This window comes from Meles meles, chromosome 11, assembly GCF_922984935.1.
Source record: "Meles meles chromosome 11, mMelMel3.1 paternal haplotype, whole genome shotgun sequence".
Lineage (NCBI taxonomy): Eukaryota > Metazoa > Chordata > Mammalia > Carnivora > Mustelidae > Meles > Meles meles.
Genome location: NC_060076.1, coordinates 13,386,533 through 13,404,078, shown reverse-complemented (window position 1 = coordinate 13,404,078; position 17,546 = coordinate 13,386,533). Strand labels below are relative to the sequence as shown.

The window sequence follows — 17,546 nt, the reverse complement described above, 5'->3', positions numbered from 1 at the left end:
TTCCCTCCACTTGCTTTTGAGAAATGTATTTTTTAAAATATTTTATTTATTTATTGGACAGACAAAGATCACAAGTAGGCAGAGAAGCAGGCAGGAAGAGGGGGGTTGGGAAGCAGGCTCCCTGCCAAGCAGGGAGCCCAATGTGGGGCTCCATCCCAGGACCCTGAGATCATGACCCGAGCCAAAAGCAAAGGCTCAACCCACTGAGCCACCCAGGTGCCCTAAGAAAGGTATTTTTACTCCAGTTTTATACACAAGAAACTTCAGTCTCAGAGAGGTGATTCACCCAACTTCCAGCCAACAGTAACCAAAGCTTTCTTTATAGTTGTATACCCTATGCCAAACACTTTGGTGAAGCCCCACATATATTTTACCGTACTAAATTCTCAGAGCAACCCCTAGGAAGAAGGTATTATAATCCCCATTTTACAGATGAGGAGATTGAGGCCCAGAGAGCAGAAGCAACTCGCTGAAAGCCACACAGCTAGGAAGTGCTAGGTCAGGGATTTACACCCACATTTTCCTGGCAGGAGCTCTTTCCACAATCATACTCATTGTTTTTCTCCTTGGAAAGCCTTTCCTCTGAACAGAGAGCTGCTTCCCATGGCTTCTGCTCATTCTGGCTCTGGTTTGGGCTTCATGGGCCCTGCCTCCCCAGCTGTTTGCAGATGGAGACTGGGTCCCCATCTTCTCCTGGTGCCGCAGCTACAATGCCTGTAACTGGGCCTCTTTATCTTGCTGCTAATTTGTGTTTGTGCCCTGTGTCCCCTATTAGTGGGCTGCAGGGTGCCTGAAGGGCTGGAACGTAGCTTTTGCCACTGTTTACAGCCCCAGCCTCTGGCCTGCCAAACCTCGAAGGGCTAGCTCTTCCCCCAGAGAAGGGGAGACAGACTACAAAGTGGACCCTGGCAGGAAGGGTGCTGGGCTTGCAGCCATGGCCAAATCTGGCTGCTTCCAGGGCACAGGGTCAGGAAGTGGTGGGGCCAGGCCCCCTCTCAATGTCCTGTCCTGGCTGGCTCTCAGCACTAGGTGGGGTTACCTCCGGAAACTGGGAAAGGGCCAGTGGCTTCAGTCCCTGGGATAGCTGGCCTCTTGGATGTGGCATCAGCCAAGCTCCACTGGCCATCTCCCCAACAGCTGTCCACACCCGGGGTAGATGGGGCCAAGGCGGAGGTCCAGCTGGCTCTTCCAGGGGACCCTGTCATGTCACGGGCTCAGGCCTCAACTCTGATCTGGGGGCCGAGACCTGGGTTCTAGGAGTGCCCTGCCAGGTACTTGCTGTGAGACTCCAAAAAATGACACTCTTATTCTTGGTGTCATCATCTACAAAGAGGATGGACTAGTGAACATTGCAGCTAACGACTCCTCCTCTGGGTAACTCCTGCCAGCAGCCTGGCTCCAGAGCTCCCAGTCATCCTTTCACTGGGCCCCACTATCCCTGTTTACAGACGGCTGACCCCAGGCTCCGAGAGAGGGTAACTTGCTTTGGGTCACACAACTCCGACCTCAACTCAAGAATCTCACTGTGGAATCTGTAACCTTTTCCTGCCCTGCCACATTCCTCTCCTGCGGTGTGTACGTGCTGAGCCAAGGCCTTAGTTCAGGATGCTGACTTTTGCAGAGCTCGTCCTGTGTGCCGGGCCTTTGGGCCTCCTCGCTTCTCCGCAAGATAGGTATCATTCTCCCATTCTAGAGATAAGGAGACTGAGGCCCTGATCCCAGGAGCAGGATTTCCCAGGTTCTGAAACCTGTGGGCTTTCGAGTCCACAGGCTCCCCACATTGCACCGAGGCTCTGTCCAATTTCGCTGGGTTTCATAACCGGCTTCTCTGTTTACTGACTATTGTTCCAATTAGCAAAATCCAGGGCTAGAGGGGCGGGTGTTCCCAGGAGGACCCAGAGAACAGCAGCAAGCCAGAAGGCAAACAAGCTCCGGGAGAGAGGACTTCCCATGAGTGGCCGGCTGCCTGACAAGTCAAGAACGGCAGTGTTTGGGGCGAAGAGAAGAGAACAGGGTGGTGTCTTCCAGGCCCAGCCAAGGGCCTTTTTTGTACATAGTGGCTGGGGGCGGAGGGTGAGGTCGCCTCCTCCAGTCTCTGCTAGCTGCCTTGCGTCGCCCAGAGAGACATGAAGACAAGCCTAAGGTCACAGAGAGAGAGGGAGCAGGGCTGGAGCTGACCGAGGGGGTCCAACTGCAGGGGAGGGACATGGGCCCCTTCCGGTGGTAGACACTGAAAAGCTGTCCAGTGGGTACAGGGCAGTGGCGGGGAGCTAGGAGCAGCCAAGATTGAGGGTCGGGGAGATGTCTTAGTTCCAGAGGAGAACAGGGATTAGGGCTCACAGGATAGGTGGTGGCAGGGCCTGCCCCGCCCCCCCACCACTCAAAGAAACCACGCCTTACCTGAGCGCCTGGGAGTGGCCCAGAGTACGGGTGCCTCAGTTTCTCCTCTGTTCAGGGGCCACAACTGGGGGTCTTCCTAGGACATGCCTTTGTCCCAGGTACTCACACAGGTATGTGGAGGCCCAGAGGGCCTTCCTGTGACCTCCTGCGCCAGCCTGGAAGGTGTGTGTGTGTTGGAGGTGGGGGGTAGTGGTTGGCTGCCTCAGAGACTCCTGGCTGCCAGGCTTGGCCTGGGCTTGGCTGGTTTACGGACTGGTTTAGGGCCCTTGCTCCCTGCCCGGGGCCAGATGGTGGCAGGCGGTCCTGCTTGATCCCCCCAGACAGGTCTCGGGGACTAGAGCCGGCCAGGCTTATGTTGGAATCTCAGCAGTGCCTCCTTCCAGCTGAGTGTCCTTGAGCCAGTGACTGAAGCTCCCTGAGTCTGTGTCCCCATCTGTAACATGGGGACTTAAATGCCTGTTTCCCCTGGTTGCTATGAGGAGACTCGGTGTTGCCCCTCCCCCACAGCTTCCCTCCCTCTCTTCTCCCAGAGATGTCCAGACCCGGAAGTGAAGGGGCATCGGTGACGGTAGCGTCTTCTTCTGCAGATCAGGAGCCCTGGCCTGTCTGAATCAGAGGGTCCCGTAGTGACCCCCGCCAGTGCACCTGTTTTACAGATAGGAACCCTGAGGCTCACAGATACGCAGCTTCTGGATGTGGTTGCACAGCCAGTCTCTGGCAGTGCATCTCAAGAGTCACAGCATGCTGTCCCACTACATGGGGCATGTGGAGACTTGGGGCCCTGATGGGGACAGGGACTTATCCAAAGTCACCCAAGAAGTCAGTGGCAGACGTAGGCCTAGCACTTGAGCCTCTTCCTTTTTACCGAGGGGTCTTTTCTTTTGCACTCCAATCCCCCTGCTGTCTCGAACTCATGCATCCTCCCTGGGCGGGGAGCAGCATAAAGCCGTAAAGCCGTGGTGCCCCATCACAGAGCACACACGCCGCTGCCTGGTAGCAAGAATTTCCAGGCTGTGGGCACCCCAGAGGGAAGGGGCCGGGGTTTCTTCACCAGGTCTCCGAGGCTCAGGACCCAGGCTCCCTGAACTATGTGACAAGCAAAGCTGCAGGGCCTTTGTAATCAGTAACCTGGGGGACAGGGACCCTGGGCTGGTGGTTAGTGACCCCCGAGGCCAAGGCCAAGCCACAGCAGCCCTCTGTGAATCACCCGCCGGCCAGGTTGGGGCCACAGTGCTCCAGAAAGACAGCTTGGCTAGGCTAGCTGCTAACTCACTTTCACTCTGGGGACTGGGAGGAGGAGGAAATTCCTTCTTCCTACTTTGTGTTTTCCAAGCTGTCTAATGAGCAGGCATCACTTGAAGTCTATTTCGAATGGTATTATTTCTTCTTAAAAAGAGAAAAAAAACCCCAATGACCATGGATGCATACATTCTTATAAATTGTTTCAAATCCTACAGCTCGTTTTATTTCCAGGCAAGTACATTGAGGGGTAAGTTATATACCATGACAACTCACCCATTGTAAGCGTTCGGTACTCTGGTTTTTGGTAGATTTTCCGGGTGTGTAATTTGTCACCATTTTCCAGCATTAGAATGTTCTCGTCCCCCTTGGGTGTCCTCGTGGGCAGATGACCGTGATCTGGGCACTCACTCCAGCCTCAGGTGGCCACGGCTTTATTCACGGGCGAAACTCTCCCCCTTTGTGCCTTTCAAGCAAACTGCCTGGACGGTTTGGGGTTCCCCCTCCTTGAGGGGAAAAGGATGTATGCAAAAATGGAACCTTTACCAAAAAGAGGAGAGGAACCAGATGCTAGTCCTTGTACAATTTGCCTTTTGCACTTAGAGGTTTCTCATTGCTTCCTGCCTCCCTACTGTGTGGCGGGCACGATCAGATCCAGCTCATTCTTTCTTCACAGCTGCAAAGTGGTCCATTGTATGGAGGCTCCATAATTTATTGAACCGGGACACTTGGGTCCTTTCCAGTTTCCTTCAAACAATGCTTCAGTGAACGTCCTTGCACATATATTTTGGTGTTTCTTTGTAAGTAATACTGAAGGAAGTGGAACTTTGTTTTATTGTATCTTCCTTGAATTTGGGGAGCTAAATTGCTATCGAGAGAGGTGAAACCGGTTTATGCTTACGGCAAGAGCTTATAGGAACTGTGGGGTTTTTATAATCCTCCAAATCCCCAGCGAGAGGGAAGAGCTCTGAATGCAGACTCTGCCAGCCCACGCCTAGGCACGCAGCCCCGAGACCTCGGGCACCTCCCTGGGACTCCCCATGGACACCGAGATGACGTTCAGACTCCAGCAGGACACACGGGCTGCTGTGACGCCTGCCACACTCTCATCTCTCCTTTCTCCCTGTGTTTTAGGCTGGACCCCTCCTTATCCACTGGATGTGGCCTGTGTTTGCTTGCCCTTTGCCCATGCTGTTCCCCCTCCTAGAATGTCTTTTATTCTCAATCTCCCTCCTCCTTGTCCTTTGAGGCCTAGGTCACAAGTCCTTTCTATCATGAAGCTTCCTTGTAATCCCTACAGTCTGAATTGCCTTCTCCCTGTGTGTTCCCTTAGCTCTTTATCTGACCCATAGACACTCTCACGTGGGAGGAAGTTGGGGGTGGTACAGGGCAAACTTCAGCCTGATTCGATAGAAGCTGGTCTCCTGGATGAGCTGGGAGAGGTGACCATAGCTTGGGGAGCATGAGGACAGGAACTCCCATTTACCTAGTTGCAGACCAGGCCATTTTCTTACCTACAGAGTGATTTAATCCTCAGCAATTATTATACCCACTTAGTAGATGGGGAGACTGAGGCACAGTGGAGGCGGGGGTCAAACCCAAGTCTCCAGCTCCCCGGTTTGTTTCCTGTCATAGCACTAGGCTGTTGGGAGAGAGGATGGAAGAAGAACTTGGAAAGAGAAGTGGATCCAGCAGAGGGGTGGGAGGGAGGAGAGGGGTTGGTGGAGGTGGGAGGCAGGCCTCCACTCAGAACGGTATTTGTTCTAACACAACACTGGGGACAGTGGGGGGGGGGTGGGAAGGGAGCCTTGGAGTGGGGAAGAGACTTAAATCCCTGTCTTCCCCAGGGCAGCTAATAGATAAGATCTGGAACTGAAAAAAGACCTCTGCCCCTGGGTGGGGGGGACACATAAACCCACAGAACAACTGCCAACAACTGCAAGAACCAGCAAGCACTTGGTATTTAAGACAGGAGGGTAAGTCCAAAAGCATCAGCTAAAGGAGGTAGATAGAATAGGTTGCTCCTGGGGAGAACTGAGTAGAGAGGGAACAACTTTGTACAAATAGGTGAACTTAAGTTGTGATAAAAATAAAACTTCTAATTTATTTTTTAAAGATTTTATTTATCCGATACAGAGAGAGAAATCACAAGTAGGCAGAGAGGCAGGCATAGGGGGGGGGGGGGAAGCAGGCTCCCTGCTGAGCAGAGAGCCCAATGCAGGGCTCGATCCCAGGACCCTGAGATCATGACCTGAGACGAACCACAGAGGCTTAACCCACTGAGCCACCCAGGTGCCCCCAAATAAAACCTTTTTAAAATAAAAACTGTTGGGGCACCTGGGTGGCTTGGTCAGTTAAGCGTCTGACTTCGGCTCAAGTCTTGATCTTGGGGTCCTGCCTGTGTTGGACTCAGGGAGTCTGTTGGTCCCTCTGCCCCTCCCTCTGCTCGGGTGTGCTCCCCCTCCCCCAGATAAATGAATAAAGTCTTAAAAAAATAAAAACAAACTGTTTAAAAAGAAGGAAAGGAGGGTGGTCTCGAGTAAATTAGCACCTGCAGTCTCAGGAGCCCAGAGGTCTGCCTGTCCCTCTGGCGTCTTGCTTGCTCACTGGAGCAGTGAGGGCAAGCCCCCTGCACTCCCGCCCCAGGCTGGGGGCAGCTGCCTGCTGCCTAGGTGGGTTCCAGCCGGGTCTACCTGGGTTCAGATCTTGGCTGCATCATTTCCTAGTTGTGTGCAAGTTGCTTGACTTGACCATTCCACACTGTTTTTCTCTTTGTAAAATGGGGCTGTCCATACTGCCTACCTGTAAAGGATGTGAGGCGCTCTGAGCCCTTATATGTGTGGAAAGCCTTCAAAACCAGTTTTTTATGTTTTTGCTGGAGATGTTAGGTGCAGAGACGGGAGGGGCCGGGCTTGCGTGGGGCACACAGGAGGCTGAGCTCCTTTCCTACCTGCATGCACCCCTTTAGTGTGCATTGCGTTGGCGCCTGCTGTGTGTCAGGCCCTTTGCTTGGTCTCACCCCCGGAGCAGGGGTGAAGGGACAGCCACGCCCAGTCGGGTCGGTCAGGGTTGGATCCCCAAAGTCTCCAAACTCCAGGCCAGATCCCCGCCCCTCCCCGGCCCCGCGCCCTCCCTGAAGGGCGGTCCCCGGGTCGAGTGGGAAGGGCCGGCGGCTATATAGGGTCAGTGACCCGGAGATCGAGGCTGCGGACTGGGGTCTTCTGCCTCCGGTGCTGCCATGGCCCGGCACCACTCTGCGCCCGTGCTGCTCTGCGCGCTGGTTGTGGCGCTGTGCGCGCTGTCGCCGCCAGCTCTCACGGCCACCGCCACCGCGTCCCGAGGGACGACCCAGGCACGGGCGGCCCAGGGGCGGGTGCCCCAGGCGCGGGTGAGTGCCCGGGGGGCCCGGGGACTCCCGGAGTAACTCTCTATTGTAAGTTCTTGCAGATACAGCGCTAGGAAAAGGGGAGTAATTCAGGTCTAGAATGGAAAAACTGTTTTGTTGCTTTGTAAGTATCTCTTGCTGCTTCCGGGGCTCCCGTGGATTGGGGGTGGGAACCTCAGGGCGCCTGGCTGTTTCCCTCCCTAGAGGCTAACCTCACCTTGGCCGGGTTTCTTGTTTCCTAGCCTCTGCCTTTTGATTTCCTACTCATCTCCGCCTCTTGATTTCTCTTTTTCCCTCTGCCTGATTTCTCTCTCCTTTCTGATTTTTTTTTTTTTTTTTTTGTATTTTTTGGTCTGGAACGACATTTAATCTCTGATGTTTCAGAATACACTTTAGGATCTTGAACAGCCTGAGGGCTGAGCCGTTGACAGTGACTGCTGATCCTGAGTGTGCCGCGGGAGGGAGGCTGGCACCCAGTGTGGAATTGGAAGCTGGGGTCCCTGCTCTGTTACCAGATGGCAGAGTGACCATGAATGAGTTGCTTTCCTTCCCCAACAGTGTGGGCCACGAGAGGCTTGTCTCTAAGATCCCTCCCGGCCCTTACAGTCTGTGAATAACTTGCAGAGAATGTACTGAGTTGCCTTCCTGTAGAAATGGACAAAACTACATGCAGTAACCCGTAGTGGAAACAAATCGTTCTTTGGTATTTATAAAGCCTCAGGGCTTAGACTCCCATCTCAGCATTGGCCCGGGCCTGGGGTCCGTCATGAGTGCGCTGAAGTAGGGAGCAGGAGATCGGGAAGTAGCAGAGTCAGGGACCACTGCACGGTTTACGATTACACATTTGTCAGGCCCATGGCCAAGAGGCCTCCGCAGTGGAAGCGTGCAGGGTGGTCACTTATCCTGATTTCTCAGGCCAACCAGAGCTCTCCTGCTCCCAGGCAACAGAGAGGTTTAGTCACAGGGATATATCTTGTCCTTGGACCCCTCCTCTGATTTTTTCTTTCATTTCATATTCTTCTTTGTCGTCTGATGTCTTTTTCCCCTCTCCAGTATCCCCCCCTGCTTTTTTTGTATGACCTCACCCCTGTCTGCTTATCCTCGTTACTCTTATGTATTCTCCCTTCCCTGATATGTCTGCCCTGTCTGGTTTCTCCTTCTCTCTCCTGTTTTCCTTTTGTGTTTCTCTACCCTCTGCCTGAGTTCTCCCCATCTGGTTTCCCTTAGATCCATCCTCCGGCCTGAGGTGACCTGTGCCTGCTGACTTCTGCCCTCTGGCTCCAGGCTAACCATCCTGCTCCGCTCCATCTCTAGCCCCTGTGCATGTCGTATGGCCTTTCCCCCATCCTTGACCACCTCATCTCCAACAGGCTCCTACAGACCCTGGCTGCCTCCTCTCCACCTTTTCCAAGAAATGGAATTGGGGGTGGGATGTTGGGGGGGGCAGGAGGGAGGAGGCAAACAGCGCAGGAGGCCACTTGGGCTCAGTCTTCTAGGCCCTTCTTGGGAGTGTGATGGGGACATGGGTGGGACGTGGGAAATCTTCCAAAGACAAAAGCAAACAGGCTGTGTGACCTTGGGCCAGTCCCTTCCCCTGTTTGGGTCTCAATTTCCAGATCTGCAGAATGGGGTTGAATAATGAGCTGTCTGAGGACCTTTCTAGTTCTAAGAGCCGCTGAGGATGCTGGAAAGGAACACGCTGAACCCCTGGGAACGCCCAGATTTACCTTTGACATCTGAGGGGGTCTCCCTATGGCTCCAGAGTTTATGCTCTTGGATCTCGTGGGCGGTTCCTGCTCTGCCACTTCCTAGCTGGGGGTCCTTGGCAGAATCACTTCACCTCTCCATGCCTCAGCTGCCCCTTGCAATTGGCACTAAGAAAGGGAGGGAGAAGGAAGGTAGAGCCTTCTGTCCCTCTGTCACCAGTGAGCTGAGGAGGTGAGACAGACTCTGGTCAGGGACAGGGTCTGGAGCCTAAACTCTGCCCTGTTTGCTCACTCACAGAGACAGGAATAGACTTGCCTCAGGGGCGGGGATGGTCAGAGGCTCAAGTGAGACGCTCTTGGGGCTGGAAACCACCCTCCCTCGTGCCCTGGGGTCTCTCCTCACCCAGACCTCAGCCCCCACTCAGGCTCCGCCTGTCTCTTCCAGCCCAGCAGCATGGTGGTGGAACACCCCGAGTTCCTCAAGGCGGGGAAGGAGCCCGGCCTGCAGATCTGGCGCGTGGAGAAGTTTGACCTGGTGCCCGTGCCCCCCAACCTCTATGGAGACTTCTTCACAGGCGACGCCTACGTCATCCTGAAGACAGTGAAGTTGAGGAACGGGAACCTGCAGTATGATCTCCACTACTGGCTCGGTGAGGCCGCCCCCTCCCCTGTAAAGCGCATGGTCTCCAGGAAGCGCCCGCGGGAACTGCGCGACTGCTGGGCATCAGAAATGTGCCAGCCCCTTGGCTAGTGGTGTCCCGAGACTTCAGAGCCAGCCTGTTCCAGGTCAGACGCCAGCTCTGCCCTCTGGCAGGTCACTCAGAAGCTCTGCAGAGGGGACGTGGTGACAATACCACATGACCTCACGAGAGTGTCTGAGGGTTCGAGACGTTCCTGTGGTGCTCAAAGCTGGGGCCGACTTCCCAGTCACACCCCAGTTTGCCCTTCGGAGTCAGGAGCGGAGCCTCTGCTGGGACATAAATCCTGCCCTCCCCCACCCCCCGTGCCTCACTTTCCTAATCTGTGAATTGAACCACTGGTCCTGGGCCCGACTTCACGCCTAGAGGTCTGAGAGTAAGTGTGGGGGAACGAGTGCCAAGTGACTACGGGGGACGTGTCAGAGCTGAGAGGACTCTTACAGACCATGGAGTCCAGCTCTGACTGCCCCATTATACAGATGGGTCAGCTGAGGCCCACAGAAGGCAGGGGCTTGCTCAGCTTCTCTAGCCATGCCAGGGCTGCCCCGGGGGCTCTGGACTCTTCTTCCTTGGGAGTCTGGGACCGCTTTTTGGGAAGCCAGGCTCACACTGCTCTGAAACCCCCCAGGCAATGAGTGCAGCCAGGACGAGAGCGGGGCTGCCGCCATCTTCACCGTGCAGTTGGATGACTACCTGAATGGCCGGGCCGTGCAGCACCGTGAGGTCCAGGGCTTCGAGTCGGCCACCTTCCTGGGCTACTTCAAGTCTGGCCTCAAGTACAAGGTAGGTCCCAGGCACTAGGGACAGAGGCACCAATGGCAGAGCTCGCTCAGGTCCACCCATCTCTCAGTCTCGTCGGGTGGTGTGGCACATTGGTCAGAGCTTGGCCTTTGGAGCTGGCTAGTCCTGGGTTTGAATCCTGGACCTTCCTAGCTCTGTGACCTTGGACAGATCACACTGCCTCTTTGAGCTTTTGATTCTTATCTTAAAATGGGGAGAAGAAAATTCATCGCTTCACAGGATTGTCTTCCTAGCCCCGGAAGCGAGGGGTGGGGACACAGCCTATCACTTTCCCAGCAGTCCTGTTCCTGCACCCACTAGTGCTTAGGCCCTGCCAACAGAAGGCCGCGTGTTAGGCATTTGAAAGGGCACCCTTGACCACCTTCCTCATTCGAATCCCCCTTGAACTTGAACCCTGATGAGTCTGAGTCAACACAGAGCTCTTCGCCAGCAACCCTCAGCCAGGTGGTGCTGAGCAAAGCCAAGCTAGGAGCCCTGAGAGGCTCTGCCCTGATATGCTGTGTGACAAAGCAGCCACTTGGCATCTCTGAGAGCCTCCCTTTCCTCTCTGGTTACACGAGAGCCTGTTGTACCTGCCCTTCAGGCCTGGAGAGAGAATTTGATCAAGGGTAATTGGGAAATGAAAGGGCTCAGGAAAGCCGCAGGTTTCCAAAGCGGTGGTTCTCTTTGGTCAGGATAGGGAGGGGATCACAAGCTTTGAAAGCCAGATGGGCCTTAATGTCAGAGTCCAAAAATCTTATTGGAAGGTAGGGAGGGAAACTGAGGCACAGAGAGATTAAGCAACTGGTTCAAGGTCACATAGCAAGTCAGTCCCAGAGCCAGGACTAGAACCAAGATCTCCTGACTCCCAGCATTCTTCCCACTACACCACCCTGCCTCTCGTGAGCCGGGTTCTCCTACAGGGGTAAAGCCCCATCTGTGCTGTTGATGGGCTGTGTGACCTTAGGGAAGTCATTGTCCCTCTCTGGACCTTAGGGTCCTCTGTGCCAACAGGGTGTGAACAGGGTCTGCTCATGTGAGACACAGGGGATTGGATAATGGGAAAGCACTGGGAGACTGAGATAGCAAACAGCAGGGTGTGTTCTGGGAACAGGGACTCGGGCCTGGGCTGGGTGGAGCTGGGCTGGATGCCCTGGGGCCTCCCTAGCACCCCTTGTCTGCCAGTTGATCCGGACCCACAGCCTCCTGCTGACCCGTCCAGCTCTGCCTTCTTCCTTTATGAGGCCTTGGTATATTAAGAAGAGGAGGTGAGAAGGTTGGGACCCAGGCCCCAGAGCTGGAGAAGGACCAGACCTTTTTGCAGTCCTTAGGGCAGGAAGTGGCAAGAGCACTTGGCGAGGAGTCAGGGAGATTAAGGATCAGGACCCAGGGCTACCCCCTTCTGCTGTGAGGCTTCAGGCCAGCTGGATGCCTGTGGCCGAGTGCTCTCACACGCTTATCGGGCCTGTCACAACTGTGCGTGTTTATTGTTGCTGCTGTGTGGACAGAGCCGCTCCTCTCTGGATCAGGTTAGCAGCTTACAGAGCTCATAAAAGCTGGAGCTGGGATTCAGTGTGAAGGGCCTAGCACAGAGGGGCTTCGAGAGGATGTTTCGAGCCTCCCTGGTCTCTGACCTTTGTGCAGATGGGGCCTAGGAATCTGCATGGGTAGCAAGCCGCCTCTGCCCTCTGGTGCTTTTCTCTAGGATGTTCTTGGGCCATACTCTGAGGCAGCCTCCAGGGAGCTTCTGGGACTGTATTTGGGGCTTGAGTCCTGAAAGGCCCAGGCTCCTCCGGGTGGAAATGGGAGGTCCAAAGCTGGTCCTGTTTTCCACCTTCTGCAAGTCCTCCAGCTGCCCCCGCACTTGGCAGGCCTAAAGTTCTTGGCCTGGCGCCCTCATCAATTATAGATCCCCAAGGAGCGGAGCTTGTCACGCAAGACTTGTTCCTGTGAAAGCCTGCTCCTCAGAACCGATTCTGCCCTCGGGGTTTGAGAAGGGGCAGGGAGGGGACAGGAGCCACTAGAAAGGGCTGTCATAGAGCCTGGCCCCTCTTGTTCTGCAACCCCTCAATCCTTAAAAGTACCGCACTTTCTAGAGTCTGTCCATCTCTCCTCCTCTTCCCCTTCCTCCTCCACCTCTCAGACAGTCGGGACCCCTTGCGACTGGGTTATAGGAAACCCTTTGTTCAAACAGAATCTGGGCTGAGCTGAGTCAGAGAAGCCCCGAGCCCCAGGGAGCCTTTTCGGGCCTCCCTCCCATCTCTTAGATAAGGAGCCCAGAGTTTAGGGGGTGGAGGGGACCAGCCCCAACATTTTCTTTGTTTTATAAACAGTTAAACATTTTAAGAAATGTAAAACTTTGTAGCTTTTTTTTTCTTTCTCTGACTACAAGAGTAGTACAAGCTTTTTGTAAAGTGTCAAACATTATAGAAATACAGGTTTTAGAAAGTTAAAGCTCTCCATGATTCTACTTTTAAAGATATACACCAAATTCAACTTTACAGATGTATATATAGATATACACAAAAATTATATATATCTGTATATATATAATATATATCCTGGACCCAGACCAACACCAAATGGGTAATGTTTCTCTATGAGCATATAACTATGTATATTCATGTATAGATAGGGAACTCTCTCTCTCTATATATATAATACATATATATAGATATATATATGTATATATAGATATATGTATATTGATACATATATCTATATATATATTTCATCACTTTAATTTGGAAAGTGACTTTTAAGACCATCTATTGAATTTTGTTCAAGTAATGTGATGCCAATCTCTGCTCACCTAATAATTAGACCATATAGAACAACAACCAGTTCTAAAGATTACAGTGAAAATTTCCACCCCCTGTACTTGTAGATCTACTAATGTCTTCCAAGAGCTTGCTTTTATCTTTCTGTTCGTGTTTTCAAGTCTAATTTCCTAGATTGGGAAGTTAATTAATCAGGAGATTCATGTCCACAGCCATGAAATAAAATTCACATACAGAGAATTTGTTGAAACCGAGATTTATGACATAAAACAACCCTTGTCCTTTTTTTAAAAAAAAAGTTTCTATTTTTAAATAACAAAAGCATGCTTGAACAAGTGAAATAGTTCAGAAAAGTATAAAAAAGAGTTAAGGGCTTTTCTCTTCTGCCACGCCCCCTTTTCCTCATCTCTGAGGAATCCGTGGAAATGGTTGGTGTGTCCTTCCAGCATCTTTTGGGAAAGCTTTTCAGATCCATTGACTGTTTACCTCCGGCGGAACAAAGTCCTTGGGTCAGGGCTGTCTATGGACACTAAGGAGTTCCTGGGCTGGTAGATGGGCAAGGCTGGGTCCCTGGAGGGGCGAACTTGAAAGTACTGCCACCAACTAGCTGGGACCCTGGGCTAACCTGGGTAACCTCTTTGGATCTCAGTTTTCTAGTCTGTGAAGTGGGGTAACGAGGGTCCCCCCCCCTTAGGGGCTTATTGTGAGGACCCGATCGCATGTGTGTAAAGAAGTTGCAAGCAGGTGGCCCCCTCCCAGGGATGGGCTTATTAAGTGGCAGCCTCTGCGGTTATTACCAGGTGAGCACAGGGCTTTGCATCTTCTTTCCTCACCTGCCCCCCTGCAAGAGGGCCGGTGAAGCAGGCTGGAGGGAAAGCATCTGTGAACACCTTGGGCAGCCCGGCTCAGCCTAAGGGAATGCTCTTGAAAGGTCTTGGCTGGTACCAAGAAAGGACACCAGGGGGCGCTTCACTTACAACAGGAGAAACAACTCTTCTTTTTTTTTTTTTATTATAACCATTTTTTTTCCATTTTATTTATTTTTTCAGCGTAACAGTATTCATTGTTTTTGCACAACACCCAGTGCTCCATGCAAAACGTGCCCTCCCCATTACCCACCACCTGTTCCCCCAAGCTCCCACCCCTGACCCTTCAAAACCCTCAGGTTGTTTTTCAGAGTCCATAGTCTCTTATGGTTCGCCTCCCCTTCCAAATTTTTTTTTTTTTAATAAACATATAATGTATTTTTATCCCCAGGGGTACAGGTCTGTGAATCGCCAGGTTTACACACTTCACAGCACTCACGATAGCACTTACCCTCCCCAATGTCCATAGCCCCCTCCCCCTCTCCCAATCCCACCTCCCCCCAGCAACCCCCAGTTTGTTTTGTGAGATTAAGAGTCATTTATGGTTTGTCTCCCTCCCAATTCTACTGGACCCACTTTGCTCTGAGCAGTGACTTGTTTCTGCCTACTGTCCTGGGTGACCCTAGTTACCTTTGCTCTAAGAAAACCTGATGTTGGGGGAAGAATGGGGGCCGTATAGATTCAGTCACACTTGGGTTCGAATCCTAGCTCCATCACGCACTAGCTGTGAGCTCTTGGGTAAGTCCCTTCATTTCTGGACTCCGCTTTCCTCATCTGTAAGATGGGGATAAGGACACCTTCCTCATAGATGATGTGTGCAGAACGCCCAGCACCATGGGCATCGTCATTGCACCGGCACTTCTATATTGCTTACCTGTATAGGCATAATAAGAGCCCAATTTAAACTCACTCCTTTGCTCTGCAAAGTAAGGTGGCAGAAGGGGCCTGGGCGGGGAGTCCACATTTCTGGCCTTGGCGGGAGCCTTTCTGCCTCCACCCCCATGGCACGTGGAGCCAGCCTGGGAATGGGAGGTGAAGTTTCTGCCTGAGCTTTGCCATGCACTTGCTGGCTGCCCTTGAGCGAGTCCCTTCACATCTTTGGGCTTCAGTTTACCACGAGGAAAATGGGAAGCTCTGTAAGGACCTTGTCATCTCTGACTTGTCATACTGGGGCTGGGGACCACTGGTGAGAAAGCCAGGCCCATTTACTTGGTTTCTCTTAAGTCCAGGGCAGTTTTGACTGGAGCAGGGCAGGCCTGCTGAAGGCCCCTTCCCTGGGACTTATGACCACTGCAGAGAGTGGCAGAGCAGGGATTTCTGTCCCCATTGCAGAAAGGAGAGGCTCAGAGAGGGGAAGAGACTTACCCAGAGTCACCCAGCATGCTAGTGGCAGGGCGGGACTTGACCCTGAGGTCGGTGCTCTGTACTTGACCCACAGCTGCCCCTGAAGGCCCAGCTGGGCACGACTTGCTACAGTCCGGTGGTGTAGGTTGTAGGGAGTAGGGAGGTGTGGGTTGGAGCCATCTTCCTGGAGAGTCTGGAAGGATGGGAAAGCTTGGGATTAGCATTTCTCAAAATGGTTTTGCAGAACACGGGAGCTGCAGGCAGGATGTGGTAGAGAAAGCAGTTCTTGATTCTGTAAGGTAGGAAAATGTTGTATTAAACAAAAGGGAAGCCATTTCTTTGCCATAGGACTTCTCAGAGCCTGTTTAGGCTGACATGCATTGTGAACAGTCCGGGAGCCAGTAAGAAGCATTCCCTGTGCTTCAGTCATCCTGCAGCCCTTTCCTTGCAGAATAACTTGGAGGGCCAAAGTTCTTAGAGCATTCCTTGGGAAATGCTGCTGTTGAGAAAGGACTGTCTGTAGCTTTTCAATTCAGGCAAGTGGACCTAGGGGTCTTTGTTACTAGAGCATGAGATTCAAAGGGCTGGCAGCAGGTAGACTCCATCCAGGGAAGGCCGCCGGTCCACAAGCCAGAATTTCCTTCAGTTTGCCCCTCCCCCTGCACCCCCCCCCCCCCCCATATCTGCTTCCCTGGACCCACTGCCCTGGACTGACGCTGTCTGCTTGACTCAACAGAAAGGAGGCGTGGCGTCAGGATTCAAGCATGTGGTGCCCAATGAAGTAGTGGTGCAGAGACTCTTCCAAGTCAAAGGGCGGCGTGTGGTCCGCGCCACCGAGGTGCCCATGTCCTGGGAGAGCTTCAACAATGGTGACTGCTTCATCTTGGACCTCGGCAACGTGAGTCCCCCCCCTTCCCTTTCCCAGGGGCCCCTGAGATGCTTCTGGCCTGGCCGGGCCCGACTCTGGGGAGGGGGACACGCAAAAACATGGGCCAGCAAGCCCTGGGAACAGCAGCCCCCATGTGGACATGTGTTCTGTGCACGAGTCTGACACACTTGCAGAGACTGGAGGACAGAGGCACCCGGCCTGCGTAGACTCCCCCGTGGGCAGACTCAAGCCCATCATACCCGGGTGCACAGACCTTGTGCGCAGTGTACTCGGACTCCGACTGACGGCTAGATTCCCTGACATCTTGTGTTCCTATGCACATTTCATGGACCTTTTTATACATAGTCACTCACAGACACAGGCGTGTGCCAGATCTACCGGCTCTTGCCCACCAGACGCAGACACACGTACCATGATGAGTGTCTGCACACGTAGACTCTGGAGTGCTGTTCAAGGACATGCACACTTACGTATGGCGATGTGCATGGGGTGCACTTACCCCAGCCCAGCTTACGGACGTGTGATGCTTTGTACCCATTCCTGCCATCCACGTGCACTCCTCCCCGCAAATGGGCATGGCCAGACATTCCAGCACCCCCTCGTTTGGGTTCGTGCTGTGATGTCCATGCAAACAGAGGCAAATATACTGAGCGTAAGCTTTTTATTAAAGTATAATAGGTCCACGAAAGAGTGTGTGAATCCTGAGTGTACCGCTCAGTGGGTTTCTCAAAGGGAGCACCTGGTGTAGCCAACACCCGGATCAAGACACAGAAGGTCATGAGCTCACAGAAGTCCTCCCCTGTCCCCATCCAGTCCCTTCAAGCCCACGGGCATCCATCCTCCCGAACTCTGAGCCGCATAGCAGGGTTCCACCCGCCTCTGAACTGATGCACAGAATCATTCTTCTGACGACTTCTGATCAACATTCTGTTTCTGAGCTCTCTCCGTACGGCATCTACTCACAGATTGTCCATTCTCCTTGCTACGTCACCTTGAACTGGGCTGATGTGTCCCTATTTATCTATGCTTTTGTTGTTCCTGGGCACTCGGTTTCTGGTTCGAGGCAATTCCAGGCGCGCTCCCCGAGTGTTCTCCCGTGGGTCTCGGGGGCACGTGGAGTGCGCCTGTGGGAGGGGTGCTGTCCCAGCAGAGCCGTTCGCCGATCTCTAGTAGCCGCAGCCGAAGGGTTTTCCAACGTGGTTGTGCCAATTTCCACTCCCACCAGCCGGCGGGCATATTTATGCACATTCTGTGTGTGAAACACGTTCCAAGCTGTGTACTCGCACACGCTGGCGCACGTGGATCACGCCCACTGTGCTTGGGTGTGGGCGTGTGTGGGCCCTGTTAGTGTCACGTGGGCAGGCCCAGAAAGAGGGGGACTTAACTCCCGCCCCGGAGTCCCCTCCTTGCCGTGTCATTGGGTGGGGCTGATTCGAGAGGCTGGGGCGCTGCCTGACAC

General features: G+C 53.4%; 1 protein-coding gene across 3 annotated transcripts in view; it reads left to right on the top strand.

Annotated features, from left to right (window-relative positions):
• GSN (gelsolin) overlaps nt 1-17,546 on the top strand; it is a 53,627-nt gene that overhangs the window by 19,635 nt on the left and 16,446 nt on the right. The window contains exons 2-5 of one of the 3 annotated variants that reach the window (XM_046021993.1): nt 7,078-7,148; nt 9,176-9,380; nt 10,057-10,211; nt 15,935-16,096. In XM_046021993.1, the coding sequence (XP_045877949.1) occupies nt 7,125-7,148; nt 9,176-9,380; nt 10,057-10,211; nt 15,935-16,096 (546 nt within the window). In that variant the 5' untranslated portion in view covers nt 7,078-7,124. Of the gene's footprint in view, nt 1-6,556; nt 7,028-7,077; nt 7,149-9,175; nt 9,381-10,056; nt 10,212-15,934; nt 16,097-17,546 lie in introns of those variants that run through there. The other 2 variants (XM_046021992.1, XM_046021994.1) reach the window with 2 other exon arrangements.